This window comes from Dunckerocampus dactyliophorus, chromosome 13, assembly GCF_027744805.1.
Source record: "Dunckerocampus dactyliophorus isolate RoL2022-P2 chromosome 13, RoL_Ddac_1.1, whole genome shotgun sequence".
NCBI classification, from domain to species: domain Eukaryota; kingdom Metazoa; phylum Chordata; class Actinopteri; order Syngnathiformes; family Syngnathidae; genus Dunckerocampus; species Dunckerocampus dactyliophorus.
The window spans coordinates 4,451,592-4,468,924 of NC_072831.1; the positions used below are offsets into that span (position 1 = coordinate 4,451,592).

At 40.4% G+C, this 17,333-nt stretch overlaps 1 protein-coding gene across 1 annotated transcript in view; it reads left to right on the forward strand.

The window, feature by feature from the left end:
* Window positions 1–17,333, forward strand: part of col13a1 (collagen, type XIII, alpha 1) — a 96,609-nt gene that overhangs the window by 20,077 nt on the left and 59,199 nt on the right. The window contains exons 7-12 of the mRNA XM_054795901.1: window positions 1,531–1,557; window positions 4,696–4,722; window positions 4,807–4,833; window positions 7,228–7,254; window positions 13,720–13,761; window positions 16,549–16,611. Coding sequence (XP_054651876.1) covers window positions 1,531–1,557; window positions 4,696–4,722; window positions 4,807–4,833; window positions 7,228–7,254; window positions 13,720–13,761; window positions 16,549–16,611 — 213 coding nt within the window. The remainder of the gene's footprint in view (window positions 1–1,530; window positions 1,558–4,695; window positions 4,723–4,806; window positions 4,834–7,227; window positions 7,255–13,719; window positions 13,762–16,548; window positions 16,612–17,333) is intronic.

The following is a 17,333-nucleotide window of genomic DNA, read 5'->3' on the forward strand; positions in this document are numbered from 1 at the left end:
GGTTTTGATCTTTCTGAACAAGTGACCCCAAGCATGTCCACAGGGTCCAGGACAGAAAGACAAGGATGAGGGTCAGATGAGTTGTTCGGATCAGCGTGTCAGTAATGTTACTGTAATGTATGAGACACAAGCACCAGCACAACAGGCACAATAATAATAACATAACAATCATAATAGCAATACAGGCTACTGTTGCAGCTGTAATCCAGCTAAAAGTCAACTGTGAACCCCAGACATCACTTCCTGTCCACACGCCCTGAACACATTTACAGCAAACACATGATCACGAGTCTTATTTCTGTTTTAAATGGCTAATTTTCTCTGATTAGATTTGCCATATGAATGTAAAGGTGACTATAGAGGTGTTATTTCATGTCTAGTGGGCTCTAACAATGTTAAAAACCTGTATTTAGAAGGTTGTAAGCTCTAACTACAAAAATATTCCATTTATATAACAGAAGCCCTACTTTGCTTATCACAATCAGGTCTGGAACCAATTCACCGCGATAAAGGAGGGACTACTGTATAAATTGCACTGAATTATAATACATTTAGAAATGTATTTCACAAAATTCAAGACCAAGAGCACAAATTGAATGTGGAAAGGCAAGTTACTGAACTACACAAACACATTAACAGTTATTCATTTACACAATAGCATAAATAAAATACCTCAGAGGCTGAATAGGCTAAATTAACATAGCAGGTCAGCGAGTCCAACAATCAAGTTACCGGTGGGCAGGTTCACCAAGATCACGATCTCATTCCATGTGACTGAATCCATTGAATTCAAGCCTAGCTGGCCCTGAATGTTCATGTCAGTCAGGATGAGTTAACATTTAAAAACATGGGCAATTCTATATATTTTTTCACATATAAATCGCACCTGACTAGAAGTCGCAGGACCAGCCAAACTATGAAAAAAAAAGGGCAACGTGCAGTCCGGAAAATATGGTGCAAGTGTGTTCCACCAATCAGTCTTCTGGAGCAAAGGCTACTCCAAAGCACTTCCTGGGCTTGTAAAAAAAAGATCCTGGTTTTCAGCTGGCATTTTTCCCAGCTCTGGGGACGGTTTGTCTTATCTGGATAATTTTGGTGGACACGCAGTGGGGTATGACATGCACGTGTTTTTGTAAAAGCAGATTTTTGCTTATGTCAAAATCAATAAAACCAAACCGCAACAGGAAAGGCTAACACTTCAGCATAGGACCGAAGATCCTTTCTTTTTTGGTGATAGACTTCTCTCTTTGCGCAACTAACAAAATGCACCCATTTGCACTGGAAAACAATGCAGACAAACAAACTGCTGCAGATTGAAAAAATCCTTTATATCAGCCATTCTCCTGGTGTGCCTGGACAAAGTCACAAGTAAATGTACAAGCAGTAGTTTTTTTGTTTTTTGTCGACAACGGCTTATGTTTCTGCGAGTCAGCCAGTCCAAGGGATGTTGACTTTTACAGGCTCCACTGCAGTTTTGAAATGCTGACACTGTAATGAGTCTTTAACCTTTAACCCTCCTTGTTCTCACAGGGACAAAGTGGGCCTAAGGGTGACTTGGTAAGCATTTTCTTCAAATTTGTCTCAATAGTTTTGCTCTTTTCCAGTTGCTATTATTGTCAAGGCTACACAATTTAAACCCGAAAAGAAAGCTTCCGCAAGCCAGGTTTTCATTGGACTCTGTTTTTGCTGTTAAGGTTACTTTAGCCACTTATTTAGTTTTTAGTTGTACGGCGGGAAAAGTGAGTGTCTCTGTAAACCAGAGTGATGGGCATGCAGTGCGTTGTTCCATCCATCCATCCATTTTCTATGCAGTGCGTTGTTGCATCAGAGAAAGAGTTTCAACAGATGGGAGCTTTTAAACGCAAATTGCTTTGGAGGGCTGGCTTAGTGGGCTAAATTGGGACCGCTTGATATGAGTATGAAGGGATCTCAGCCTCAAGCATTTCAGTTGTATTAAATATCATATCAAATGTGATCCATTTCAGCTGTATCCATGCTGAACGAGCTACACCTGACACAAATGAGAATATATCTGCATTTAACTTGCAAGTGAATGTGAAAGGAGGGCTTAGAATAAAAAACAACCGTGCATGTAGGTTAATGTCCCTTTAAGATGAATTTATATATCATTTATATACCCTCGCCGCATCGCGGTTCGAATTTTGCGACTTTTTCAAAAATATAACAATAAATCATGCTGTTTCGTGGTTGAATACGGCCTAATATTGGTCAAAAATGTGCATATTTAAGCAAGTTGTATGTATTTTTTGCCTGAAATAAGCATTTTCAAGCATAACAATGGTCAAATGAACTAAAATACAAATATAAGGCATTCAGAAGATGCATTCAAAAATATGATCTTATGTAGTATTCCACACTGGTCACTTGGTGTCAGTAATGTTAATGTAATGTTTGGTGAGACACACAAGCACCAGACACGATCAGGCTTTTATTGCGGGTTGCAACAGCCACGATAATAATGACATAATAATCATCATAATAATAACACGGGCTACCGTTGCGGCTGTAATCCACTCCAAGCTAAAACTCTGCACCCCTGACATCACTTCCTGTCCTCCGCACACCTGGAACACATTTAGGGCGACACACACGAGCACGAGTTTTAAATATCTTATTTCTCTTATTATGTCTACTATATTGAGTAATAAGAAAGTAAAGGTGACTATGGGGTGTTATTTCATGTCTAGAGGGCTCTAATAATGTTAAAAACTGTATTTAGAAGGTCGTAAGTAGGTTTTCTATCTTATCTGTCTAACTCGGAAAATATTTGATTTATCAATAAGGAATCCTACTTTGCTGAAATTCATGTATCATGGGGCCAATCAACCGTGATACATGAGGGATTACTGCAATCAAAACTCAGTCTTTCATTCCAATATACGGCCGATCCTCGTGTTACGATGTTTTGTGTTACGATGTTTTGTGACGCGTTCCCGTAAATTATTAATGCTGTACAAAGAGAAAACGAAAACTAGTTAAGTGCGTACATTGGAAGAATTTGTCCGCAGAAAAATACCACCGAGGATAGACAACACAGTCATTCTTTTTAGTTAACTTTTCTCCCTTCATTATGTCTCCCAAGCATGAGGCACGGCCTCCTGATGCCAGCATGTCAAAGAAAAGGACAGTGAAAGTGAAAAGCAAAGTGAAATTAGACATGGTAAAACGTTCAGTGGAGAAATCAACATTGGTTGCATGCCCGGTCCTAGCCGCTCAAACGCTGACCATCATAAAGGATAAACATGGTATCTTTGAATATGTGGAAGGATGTGCTCCTATGAAAAGGACAGTGACAACTAAGCAGCGTAGTGCTCTAATTATTGAGACTTCCTCCTTCCAAATAAGCCTGGCTCTCCCTGCCTTGCATCGCCCCTTCCAACCACAGGGATAAAATGAAGGAGTTGACCTCATTGCCTTTCTAAATGACTGTTTGCAAACTATAACATTCATTATCTAGTTATAATGGAATATATATATACAGTAAAGGCATTAGGTGTTGTGTGTGCTCCGCTTGGTCTGTAGCGTATCCCCAAATGGGTCTGGGTTCTTGCAGGATAAATTCATATCATCATGTTCATTGTGCACACATTCAGTAGCCTATGAAATCCAGCCGTGCTTTTTCAACACCCTAATGCCATGTGTGCTAATTGTAATAACATTTTGAGGACAAACAATCATTGTTCTCCTTGCTTGGCAATGTGATTCCATCCAGCCTTGCTGATGATCTGGCTTTCATCAAGCTCACCACTGATTCCAGTCAGTTCTTGTACTTCTGTTCACTGCAGCCATTACTCTTGGTCCAACTGGGAGGTATTTATACCTGGGGTTTGTTTCTCTGGAAGACTTGCACTTATGTGAGCCGCCCAAGCTTGAAAAAGGGTTTGATGTGGCTGAAATAACATTGACTGTTGATTGTTATGATTATTCTTCCCTAATGAGACCCTTTTTCATCGTCTCCTGATCCGAACATTGCACTACAGACACTTTAATATCACCCTGAATACTTGAAACACCCTCTTTTTGCACAGCATACAGTTCTTGCATTTGTATGTGCTATTTTTATCCCTTACAGTAATCCTGTTAATTTTTCTTTTGTCTTATCTATTTTTACACTGTTTTTACCATTCTTATATTACTTATACTATTTTTTAAGCTGGTATTCTGAGTGGACAGCAAAGTAAGAATTTCATTGTACAAGGAAACGTGTTTCTTTACTGTGCACATGATAATAAACACTTTGAATCTTGAATCACGTCAGTGAGAAATTAAAAGAGATTTGAGAGGCTGTCTGGTTAATATTAGTCATACTGTTGCTTTTTAAAAGTGGTTTGGTGCTGCTAACCCCTGGGGTCACCCATTTGGAGTGTGGTAGACGTGTCAAAATCCACCCACCTCCGTGTTCTCATCAGTCAAGCAGCTGCCACGCACTGGCGGCTTATACCCCAGGGCCTGATGGGAAGTCAAACCAATGGGGATCGCTCATAACAAGTCATTGCAAACCATCAAATACTTCAAATACAGCCGTTCGTTCTTCAGCTTGATTGATGCATTGGCACTTTTCCTTATGTCAATGGCGTTGATTGAAGGAATAGATTACGGGTCATATTTCACTTCTGCAAAGACTCACAACGCTGCTAAAACCCGATTCAAGACTGTTGCTGTTGTCTTTTTCAGGGTTCGCGTGGTCCTAAAGGACTCCCTGTAAGTCAGAAGAAGTGTACCATACAACAGAAGCCTCTTTCCAGTCAACTTGAACCAAGTGATGTGTGTTGTTTTCTCATTTAGGGGGAACCGGGACCCAAAGGAGAGAAGGTGAGATATGGTTTGTTTCAGTAAGGCCTCAGGAATATCAATAAGGGTAGCCAACTCTATTTTTGTACAATTATTAAATACATTTTAAGACTGTAAAACCCCTCACCATACACTTTATACACTTTTCTCAGGCAGGTTTAACATTTTATCACATTTATCTCTTGTTTAAACACTCAAAGATGAAATTTAGTTTGAATTTTAATGACCAACTTACGAGACTGGACGCAGAAATGAAATGACTGACACATATTTGACCCCTCTGATCGTGGCTTGTCCTGGCGCAGTTAGGCTATAGCGTTTTTGTATCCTTGTTAAAACATATTGCTCCTCCTCCTCATCCACCATGAACCAAGGACTCAGTTACAGTATTCCAGGCGCCCTACAGCATAAGGCAGCGTAACGCCTGCCTTCATTCAGCATGTATGTTCGCTAGCTGCCAGCTGCTAGCAACAGGAAACAGGCAGTCCAGCATGAAAGAGATTGGCTGTAGACCAGTGTCAACGAATCAGAACACAGAACACAATGGGCGGGTTCTCCCTAGCAATCAGGACTGTTGTGGCTCTGTATTTACTGAGACAAACTGGACATGTCTTCAGCTCTCACATGAGCATACAACACCCTCAGCTGGTAGCAGTAATAAATACAATAACAGACACATACAACAGAGCACCGATCAATCACTCTAATCCGCCACAAGAACGCAAAACACAATGTGTGTGCATACGCTGTTAAAAAAAAAAAAACATGCAGATTTGAACTTTAAAAAATCTGCAAAACAGCAAATCCGTCAAAGGTGAACCACGATGTAGCGAGGGAACAATGTACTAATGTATGACTTATATTATTTTTCTTTACATTTAATGTAAAAAAGTGCACATTTTGGAATGGCCTTTTATTGTGGCCAGCTCAAGACACATAATCATACTGTCGTTGAAGGATGTTTGAGAGAAATAGGTCTTGTCTGTACACAGAAAAAGTTGTCCATCTCTGAGGTTAGCTCATGAAATATGGGAGCAAAAGCAACAGTGTTGCATTTAGAATTTTCTTCAGTGAACAATCACAGTCCTAATACAAATTCAGTCGTCCCTCATTTATGGCGGTTAATTGACTCGACCATGGTAAATTCATTTATGATCATATTTATGAAGGGAATATTTTTGTATATAGAGCATTGAAAACCTGTTTACGACTTTCTAAATACGTTTTTTTTTTACATTATTAGAGCCCTCTAGACCTTTACACTCCTAATAATCCAATATAGTAGACATAAGAGAAAATATGCCATTTAAGACATAAATAAGGCTGGTGTGTGTTGCTATAAATGTGGTCCCTCAGGGAGCTGAGTGGTGGGCAGACAGGAAGTGATGCCAGGAGTTCAGAGTTGAGTTTCACCATAGCATGAGCTATGGGCGCAACAGTAGCCTGTGTTTTTATTAGGGATTTTTACTAGACTGTATTGTGCTTGTTGTGAGATAATGCAGACCTGCAATAAACGCCTGTTGTTCCGGCAATCAAGTCTGATGCTTGTGTGTCTCACTGAACAGTACAGTAACATTACTGACACCTGGTGACCAGTGGAGAATGCTACATATCATCACACCATCTTTGAATGTGTCTTCTGAAGGCCTTATATTTGTATTTTAGTTCACTTATCCATTTGTATGCTTGAAAATGCTTAATTTGGGGAAAAAAATACCTATAATTTGCTTCAATTTGCATATTTTTCACTAATAATAGTCCACATTCAAGCACAAAGCAGCATGATTTATTAATTCATATTTTTGGGAAAAAATGTGATTGAGTGAAGCAGCAAAATTCGAACTGCGTAGCGGTTAGGGACGACTGTTCTGTACGCTGACAATATGGAATAGGGTGGACCTCACATGCAGAAACAGCGACACATAAGTGAGCAAAATAAGCAGAATCAGAGCAGAATAGTCGCCACAAAGCACAACTTAACAAAAGATGGGGTAAGTGAAATGGCTAAATGAACTAAAATACAAGTATAAGGCATTCAAAGACGTTGTGGTATGTAGTATTCTACACTGGTCACTAGGTGTCAGTAATCTTACTGTAATGTTCAGTGAGACACACAAGCACCAGACTTGATCATCGGCTTGACCAGCGAGCTTTTATTGCACGTTTGATTATTTTCTTAGTATTATTGGTTAGGCACAATAATTCCTAATAAAAATCAGTCATGAAAACATAGGCTACTGTTCAACGCCAAACTAAAACTCAACTCTGAACCCCGGCATCACTTCCTGCCTGCCACGCCACGAGCGGCATTGCATTAATTTGGAACATGTTGCATTGTTTTGTGTCGGTCTCCAGTGAGTTGTACTTGTGTGTTTAAGTGTTTGCTCTTCTGGTAAAATCTGTTTTTCTCTCCAGGGTGTCTGTGGTGACTACACACATCGGGTAAGAGAACGTCATCTCAAGCTTTATGTTGTTATAAGCACGCCATGATTAGTGATTTTGATACAGCATAACGGAACACAGAGGTGATAGTGTTAGCTCTCAGCAGCTGTGTGGTTGTAGACAGAGCAGGAAAATAACTTTGGAAAGAGGAGAAACTACCACAGAAGCTGGACAGACAGTGATGGCTAACACATGCAAGTGGTGCATTTGGATTGTCGTCTCTTGGGTTTGGCTACTCGAGAGAAACAAGGCAATTACTAGCATGTAGTTGGACGTGATAGGTCCTGTGCAAGGGCGTGCCAATAATAAGATTCCTGTGAAAGGGTGATTTTTGAGACAGCTAGGTCTATTTCATTCAAAGTAAATCAACTTTTAACTTAAATGGATGTTGAATTGTGATTTTAACAATATTTGGCTATAGAAGCCAGTACAGTATGTGTGGAAAATGATGTTAGTGAACTCTGATGGATGGTGAACTGTTTAATACTTCTCCTTCAAGTCTTTCTATCACGTTTATTCCAAAAACTGAAAGTGTTCACTGACCGTTGCAGCTAAAGAACTTTAGGCACACGTAAACACACGATTGGTTTCCCTCTCCTTCGTAACAAACACGGGTCGTGCACCAAAGATTACATTAGAATCCAAAACATTCACCAGAGTGAAAGTGCACTTTTAAAATCACTTTGAGGGTTAAGTTAACGACCCACTACATACCTCAAAGTGCTACTCACATCAGTTTTGAGCAGTGTTTCCACCAAGTGGTACAGGTCAGTTCAGCTCCCTGCGGTTTGTGGTGTCTGTCGGTTAAAAGGACGTAAAGCGACTCTGCAAACAACGGGTAACAACATAGGACAACCAACATTTTTATCTTTTGCTGGAATTTGTTTTTACAAGACAACAACAGTTTAGTGCTCCAGGGCTTCCTGGATGCACTTCCTACTGTGTCTGGGCATGCTACTGATTGGATGATGGATGGTCCCCTGGTGTACAGTGGATCCCCGCACATTCGCCATTCAGCATTCGCGCCCCCACACATTTGTGGGTTGTTGGTACTTTTTTCTCCACAGCACACATCTGATTCACCATAAGTGGGGTGTAATTGGTAAATACGTGTCAATACAGGTCAAATACACAGCATACAGGCAGCACTGTTAGAAAGTCCACATGGTTTACGTATTTACAGCGGTGTGAAAAAGTGTTTGCCTCCTTCCCGATTTGTCACACTTACATGTTTCAGATCATCAAACTAATTTAAATAGTCATTGACAACAGTCAATAGTCAATTAGTCAATGACAACACAACTGAACACAAAATGCATCATGTTTTTAAATAAATTTTTGTATTATTAAAGGAGAAAAAATGCAAAGCTACATGGCCGTGTGTGAAAACCTAATAAGTGGTTGGGCCCCCCTTAGCAGCAACAACTGCAATCAAGCGTTTTTTGATAACTTGCAATGAGTCTCTTACAGCGCTGTGGAGGAATTTTGGCCCACTCATCTTTGCAGAATTGTTGTCATTCAGCCACATTGGAGGGTTTTCCAGCATGAAGCGCCTTTTTAAGGTCATGCCACAGCATCTCAATAGGATTCAGGTCAGGACTTTGACTAGGCCACTCCAAAGTCTTCATTTGGTTTTTCTTCAGCCATTCAGAGGTGGACTTGCTGGTGTGTTTTGGATCATTGTCCTGCTGCAGAACACAAGTTGGTTTCAGCTTGAGGTCACCAACTAATATTTCAGTTTGTTTGATGATCTGAAACGTTGAAGTGTCACAAACGAAAAAAAAGAAATCTGGAAGGGGACACAGACTTTTTCTCACCACTGTATGTCTTTATGCACTGATCGTATTTTGTCGCTAGGCGTTGCGATTTCGCACTTTGTTCGGTGGTCCTTGAACGCACCATAGTTTTATGCTGAGACGCAAACTTTTGTTTGGCTACAATCATTGATCTACTTATATTGTCATTCATTCACACATTTTATACTTCGTGATGTAATTAGTGCGTGAGGCATATTTTGGGCTTAACCCTGAATTGTGTTGCGGGTGAATAATGGCAATTGAAGAGAGAAGGGGAGGGCTCTGGAGCTGAATCTCATCTCATAATTATATCACTTTTATTGCAAATGTTGATCTGAAATCAAACATAACATCAAGTTAGCATTAGGCGAGCTGTGTGTCAAAAATGTATACCTTTATGGGCCTATCAATTACAGTAATCCCTCATTTATTGCAGTTAATTGGCTCTGGACCTGATTGTGATCAATACTTTTCCGCAAAGTAGGATTATTTATAAATGGAGCATTGAAAACCTGTTTATGACCTCCTAAATATGGGTTTTAACATCATTAGAGCCATTTAGACATGAAATAACAACCCTATAGTCAACTTTACACTCGTATTACCCAATATAGAGGACATAATAAGAGAAAATAAAACATAATATAGACTGGTGGCTAATGTAACATTACTGACACCTAGTGACCAGTGTAGGATGCTAGGTATCAACGTGTCTTTCTATACATTTTCTGAATATTTTCAATTTTCTGAAATTTTATATTTATATTTTTGTTAATTTAGTAAATGTTATGCTTGAAAATGCTTGATTCAAGCCCAAACTACATACAATTTGCTTAAACATGCATATTTTTTACGAATGATAAGCCCTATTGAACCACAAAACAGCATGATTTAATAATTATATATTTTGAAAAACCGTGATAGAGTGAAGCTGCAAAATTCGAAGCACGGTGTGGCAAAGAACGACTGTACTCGTGTTTTTGCCGGTCCCGGAACTTAATCCCATGGAAAAACGGGGATCTACTGTATATTTTCCCATACCTAGATCAGCACGTCAGTCAGCTCCTGGACAGTTGGTGGTGCAACATCAAAGACCTGTCATCTGTGAAGAAGGGAACAGGAAGCCAATGGGAATCTGCCAATTCTGGTCTTCTTTGGCAAATGCCAATCAGGCTGCACAGGTCCCACTTGTGGACATTGCATATGTTCATGCACATATGCAATGTAGCAGATAGCGGTCCTGTTGCCCTCCTCCAGTATGTCCCCCTCCAACTCTCCTAGTGCACTAGCCTGTGTCCTGGTATCCCCTCCACACTCTTGACACTGCTGGGAGACACAGCAAGCCTATGAAGGAGGCCGAAAGCATACGGTCCATACCGTATGTCCTCACCATCCTGTAGGCGCTGCACTTCCTGAGGAACTTCTGCAGGCTGCCGATATCGCCTCATGCTGTCACTGCACTGGAAGCATTCAAAACCAGATGCTGGCGAAAGGGAAACAGTCTGAGTCCATCATCTGCAAAACTGTTCCTTAATGGGACTGCCTTTTTGAGGTTCCTCGTGTTTTCACGTGTTTATGTCATTGTCATTGCACAATAGAAAGTGAAAGTGACTGGGTTTTTTCACAGCGTGTGTAGGGAAAGAAGAGCAGTGGCCCTGGGCAGAGGCTCTTTACTTGGACAGGCATTAGCCATTACCAAAATTTGCAGTAGGCTTGCCACACATTCAAACGAACAGGCGGGGGTCACTGGGGGACAGACCACTAACAACAATCACGGTGCACAAAAACACAAAAATGACAGCACAACATGTAATAGCTAAGTAAACACACATAGGGCAACTACTACTACTATGGGGAATAATAAACACCAAGTATGTTAACGTTAAGCAAAGCTTTTCAAAAGAAGTGCCACAAGGCAAGCTGGAAAGCCAGAAGCACTCCCAGCAGCAGGAGGGATGCTGCCTCCCAGCATGCCTTGCGGCACTTTTTTGTAAATAGCTGTTCAAGAACATGTTTGGAGTTAACTTAGTTGTTTATTATCCTCCACTAGTAGTAGTAGTTGTCTTGTGTGTGTGTGTTATCTACCTGCTGCTGTGTTTACGAAGACTTTTATGTTGAGCAATGACCAGTGGCCGTTTCTTATGTATTGACAAAGCGAGTTCACTTTTGGTTACTGCTTGCCCAAATGAAGAGCAACTGCCTTTCAGCAAGCTGGCATGCCTCAGACCATCTCGTGGGCAACTCTAGAACGCCACGATAACATTTTTATTATCATTTATGGCCCAGCGTAGTCATTAGGCTCATGTGGCCCAGACTCTACCACCTAAGTTGCATTTCAGACCCCTGCCCTAAGGGGTCAAGAAGGCTCGACACTGGACTTTTAGACTGGGATGCTGGACCCACACAAGTGCTTTTTACCACTCTACAGAAGAAAGTGTGAACCGTACCTAACAGAACTGACAAACTGTGCTGCTTGGTTGAAACAAGCTTTAGGTGTTCAAATTGGAGAGGACTTATTAAGCAACATTTCAGTTGGATGTTAAGTGCACACTTTTGCAATGATTATTTCTGCAGCAGCTTGGCAGGGTTTAGTCGATGCATCATTAAGCCAGGCTGTTTAAGACGCACTCCCCCCTTTGTCTTGTGGCAAATTGTTTATTGTCAGCATTGCCGGCACTGACTGAAGTGACAACTTCTCTGGTGTACAGAGCCTATTTGTGCAGGATCTTCCCTTGAAAACCTTGGCTGCCTTGCGCTCCAGCCAACCGCTGATGTTGAAGGTTTGTGGGTGACCCCCAAACACCCCAATGGATAACACTTTGGGGGGGGAACGTCACTAGGTTGTGCCACAAAGAGAGGCGGTGCCCTTGAACCAAGGCACTCCTCAAACATTCAGTGCTCTCCACCAACGTCAAAATACAGCAGATGAGACAAATGTGTACAGAAAAACTGGTATTTAGGATCAGTGTGACCACCCTGCAGGAATTTGGGCTGCAAAGGTATTTTTGTGTTCATGCCACATGTCAAAATAAATCCAATATATAAAAAAAAACAACAATATATACGATTGTACTCAAAATAAACCAACTCCCATTGTAAATTCCATTTCTTTTCAAAATGTACAGACTTTCACTAGATGGCAGGGGTGTAACGAATACGTGTTCGTAGTTGGATCGAATGGGTGCTTATTTACCTATTTCCAACCCGGTACACATCGCAAGTGAGGGATAAGAAGTGTACATTCGGCATTGCGATGCACCTCCTCAAACCCGGGTTGTGTGACTAAAAGTGGACTACATTTTTATTTCATTTTTTAGCCCATTTGAAACCCTGTGTTTATTATTCCGCAACTTTTCTCGCATTTTTGCAAATACGCACCAAAATTTGCAGGCACGTAGCCATGGCAAATCATTTCATATTTTAGGGGTCTCGAGCACACAAACCCCAAAACTCACTCACTCCAAATATGCTAGGGATCATGAAAGGACGCACAAAGATGCCCCAAGAACCCATGTTCAAACAGGAAGTCACACTTTGACAAACTAGTCTTAAGGACTTTGACCAAACGAGCCCAAATGAAAATCCTAGATGCTAGACAGATGGGACATGATGCCAACCAATTCAGCCTATGCCAACTATGCCATGCAGAGGGTACGGGCAGGGCATGACGACAAACTTTTGACGGTCAATCAGATGATTTGTCACAAAAGTTTAAAGGTTCATAACTTGGCTCCACAAGGTCAGATTTTCGTCAGAATTCATTTATATGATAAAGACAACATCTTGAAGCTGTGTTCCCGAATTTGGCTCCTCGCCAAATGGCAATGGGCGACAGGAAAGGACCATTTTTAACAAACAAATTTCCTTCAAACTGTAGATACTGCCGTCAACTCCGGATTCGAGTGCTCGTTCAACGCTGCTCACAGCTTTAATTATTGACTAAATTTTATTTATTAAAGAATTGCTTGCCAACAGATTACAATTGCATTTCCATACTTATTTTTAGAAATCATTCAACACAAAAGTTAAGCAGTTTTCTGTTTTGCATTCTGTTACCTTCCGTGCCAAAAATAAACAGAACTGCGACCTTCCTGTGGAGGTACGTACCAAACGTTACACCTCTAATAGATGGCCAAAAACTAGTGACTGTAAGATTGGAAATGTTGAGCTACAACCTTTCAAATAAATAAATAGAATTTACTATGAGGGTTGAAGAGCTTTGAGTCCAACTGTATGTAGTGATACAAAAAGCACTATCACCACATAGAATGACTTGGAAGGCTTTTTTCCCAAAGATTTGCATGACTCTAAAATGTTTGGTGGAAAGCTACAAATGGTGAGGGACAAGGACACTTGCCTACTTTTACTACTTCTTCCAACCCCATTCAATCCCCACATAGTATATATTTCCGTAGAAAGTCCGACTATTATGTTTGGGTATTGACTTGAGTGTGGTGTGGCTGAGCTCACACAGAAAACTAAATGGTTTGCAAATGTGACAAAGTCAAGAAGTTTGGAAATATGTCCTGTGCTGGATGTCAAAAGTAGGCAAGTTGCATGCGAGTGCTTCTACTTTGGTCTCAAGGGGACAAATACGGTTATCAGTGACATCACCACTTTACTGCCCTCTACTCAAGTTTTGATTTGATGATGCTGGTCATCTCAACAGAAGCGACGTATTGTACATCCCTGTGTTGGACAGTCGGCCACAGTAAGTCTGGATATGCACCGTACCTGTACTGCTGTACTCTCTTTGTGGCACGACTGGTGCCCACCTGATCACTGCCAAACTGCAATCTAGGGGCCTGGTTATTACAAAGGTGCCTTTCAAAGACAATTGGTTTGATGATTAGTTCTGTTTTACAGTGGAACCCGCTTAAATTGACAGCCAACACAAACACGACAACCAAAAAATGCTTGCTGAAGCCGACGTCGTCACACGTGGTCGACCGCTTGTGTCGACATAAACAGCCAAAGGTCTCATTTCTGTGGCAAATGATGGTCCGTTTATGTCAGGGGTGTCCAAACATTTTTCACACTGAAAAATGAAAATATGCAAAGGCTATTTTGATATTTTGTAAACCAGCATGTATATTTGTGTTTGTATATTATTAGTGCAAACTTGGGTCTTTGCTCTTTTTTTTCCCAGTTTTGATAGTTTTATTTTAATTTCCTAATATCCAAATATTCTTCTTAAATAACCTTTCATGAATTTTAAATATTATAACTTTATTCCAATATTATGACTTTATTAATATTAAATTCTGAACATAATTATTAAATAATTAATATGAATTTATTATGAAATGCATTTATTTATTTATCTAATTAATATTCAAACTTTTTCCTCCAGTTTAATTTTCAAAAAATTATAACTTTATTTCTTGTGTGTTTGTCACAATACTACAGGTTTAAAAAAATGACATTATTCTTCATCATAATATGTTCCCAAAAACATGCATGTTAGGTTAATTGGAGACTCTAAATTGTCCATAGGTATGAATGTGAGTGTGAATGGTTGTTTGTCTATATGTGCCCTGCCATTGGCTGGCGACCAGTGCAGGGTGTACCCCACCTCTCGCCCAAAGTCAGCTGGGATAGGCTCCAGCATACCCCCGCGACCCTAACGAGGAGAAGCGGTATAGAGCATGGATGGATTATTCTCGTAAAATTACAACTTTTTCTCATTAGAACACAACACTTTTCTCTAAATATTTTGACTTTTTCCATTCCATTTTTTTCCATTTTTGCAGGTTTTTTTTCGTTATCTTGTTAAATTCTATTTTTAGGGCCACACTTTGGACACCCCTGGTTTACGTAGATGTGTGTTGTAGTAATGTTAACTTCACCGTTACCACTAAGCAGGATAAAACAAGAACAGCAACACAGTTACATATCATTAAAACATGCACACATCGACTTCCTGTTCAGTGCAAAGTAATCAAAGCAACTAACAAAATGCGTGCATGTATGTAAGATCTGCACATGTAACCAAGACAAGCAACGAAATACCTCAGCAACTCTGTTAGATAAAAGTATCAAATATCATATGAAAACAAGAATTGAAATCAAAATACGCTAAAAAAAACCATATCAACACACACACACATCCCCACCAGCAGTGTAGTACATCAACAGCACCGTAATCCCTGCACACGGTTGCCCGCCCATTCTTGTGTATGTGATTCTTCCACGACAGAGCGCCGCACAGCGCGAGAAGCTGCGAGCGTCTTCGTCACGTACACAAGAACGGAGAGGCGACAGTGTGCGATTTTTTTAGGTCTGATTTTTTTTCGAGGAGGCATTTTTGTGACGCAAATGCATTACACTTTTGAACAGATATTGTAAGTCACCGTCGATGTGCTGCACTGCTGATGGTCGTACAACCTCATGTCCGAAAATCCCAACTATCTCTTTAAGTCCCAACTAAATGTGCAGCAGCTCTTTTTGGTGTTGATGCCGGTTATCTCAACGTCAGTCAGCCATAAACGGGTTCCACTGTATGTTAACGTGTGCCATACATACATACATACATGCATACATACATACATACATACATACTGTACAAACATACATACATACATACATGCATGCATGCATACATACATACATACATACATACATACATACTGTACATACATACATACATGCATACATACATACTGTACATACATACATACTTGCATACATACATACATACATACATACATACATGCATACATACATACATACATACATACATACATACATACATACATGCATGCATGCATACATACATACATACATACATACTGTACATACATACATACATACATGCATACATACATACATACATACATACATGCATACATACATACATACATACATACATGCATACATACATACATACATACATACATACATACATACATGCATGCATGCATACATACATACATACATACATACTGTACATACATACATACATACATACATACATGCATGCATGCATACATACATACATACATACATACTGTACATACATACATACATACATGCATACATACATACATACATACATACATACATACATACATGCATACATACATGCATACATGCATACATACATACATACATACATACATACATACATACATACATACATGCATACATACATGCATACATACATACATGCATACATACATACATACATACATACATACATACATACATACATACATACATACAGTACATACAAACATACATACATACATACATACATTGCATCAACCATTCCCATAGCCATGACAGGCCCATAGTTTGCTGTGTCTCTCTTCCTTTTGCCGTTTTAATTCCTTGCTTTTCACTGTCATGTTATGTTCTATTTCTCTCTTTCCTCCGTCCCTCAACCCTCCTCCCTCCCTTAAACCTCTTTCCTTGTTGTGGCCTCCTGGTGACCTTTGCCCTGTGACCATTGTTGCACCGTTGGCCACCTGTGCATTGTGACTGCCCCCCCTGGCAGATGTTGCCTATCACCGTGCGCAACATGCCCTCAATAAGCCCTCTAATCCTAAAACGCCTCAAGGTACAATTCTCTCTTCACCCAACTTGTCCCTTCCCTTCTGTTCTGTGGATGCAAGCTGCCCTCAACCGTCGTCCATCACGCTGTCATTAACCCACTTTTGGCTGCTATTGCTTAGGAGTGTTGAGTCATTTTGAAGGCCAAAGGTCTTTTCTGTCAATAATATGCACATTTCCCCTATCGAAGTATAACATTGGTCTATTAGAATAACATGACATCAGCCAGAAACACAGTTGTTAGACTTTTCAGGGCATTGAATGGATCACAACTGGACTGTTCCAGTTGTCTTAGATGATGTTTGGCCTCTCATGCAAGCAAGCTTCTTCAGCCCATGCTCAAAGACTAGATAGGACAGCGTTCATCCGAGGGCTTGGTGCAGCATCCAAAGTATTTGTGCAACACACGACACATGACACATGACACAGCCACATCTGCTTTTCAGGTGCGTCCATGACCACCCTAATGGTGGGGATTTCATCCAAAAGGCTTTATTTGGCTATTTGGCATCTTAACGACTGTCAGAGTGAAACCGTTCTGATCTGGGCACTTGCCTAACCTTTAACCTTTCAGGTCAAAACGGTAACATACAGTATTTTATCACTCCACACGGCAACGGCGTTCTGAGTGTCCTGAAACTGTATTTTTTGAAAACGTACTGCTGGACCGCTGCCGAAAAGTCAATGTTATATCCGAACATGTCGATTGGCTTGACTCCCGTTCGAGAT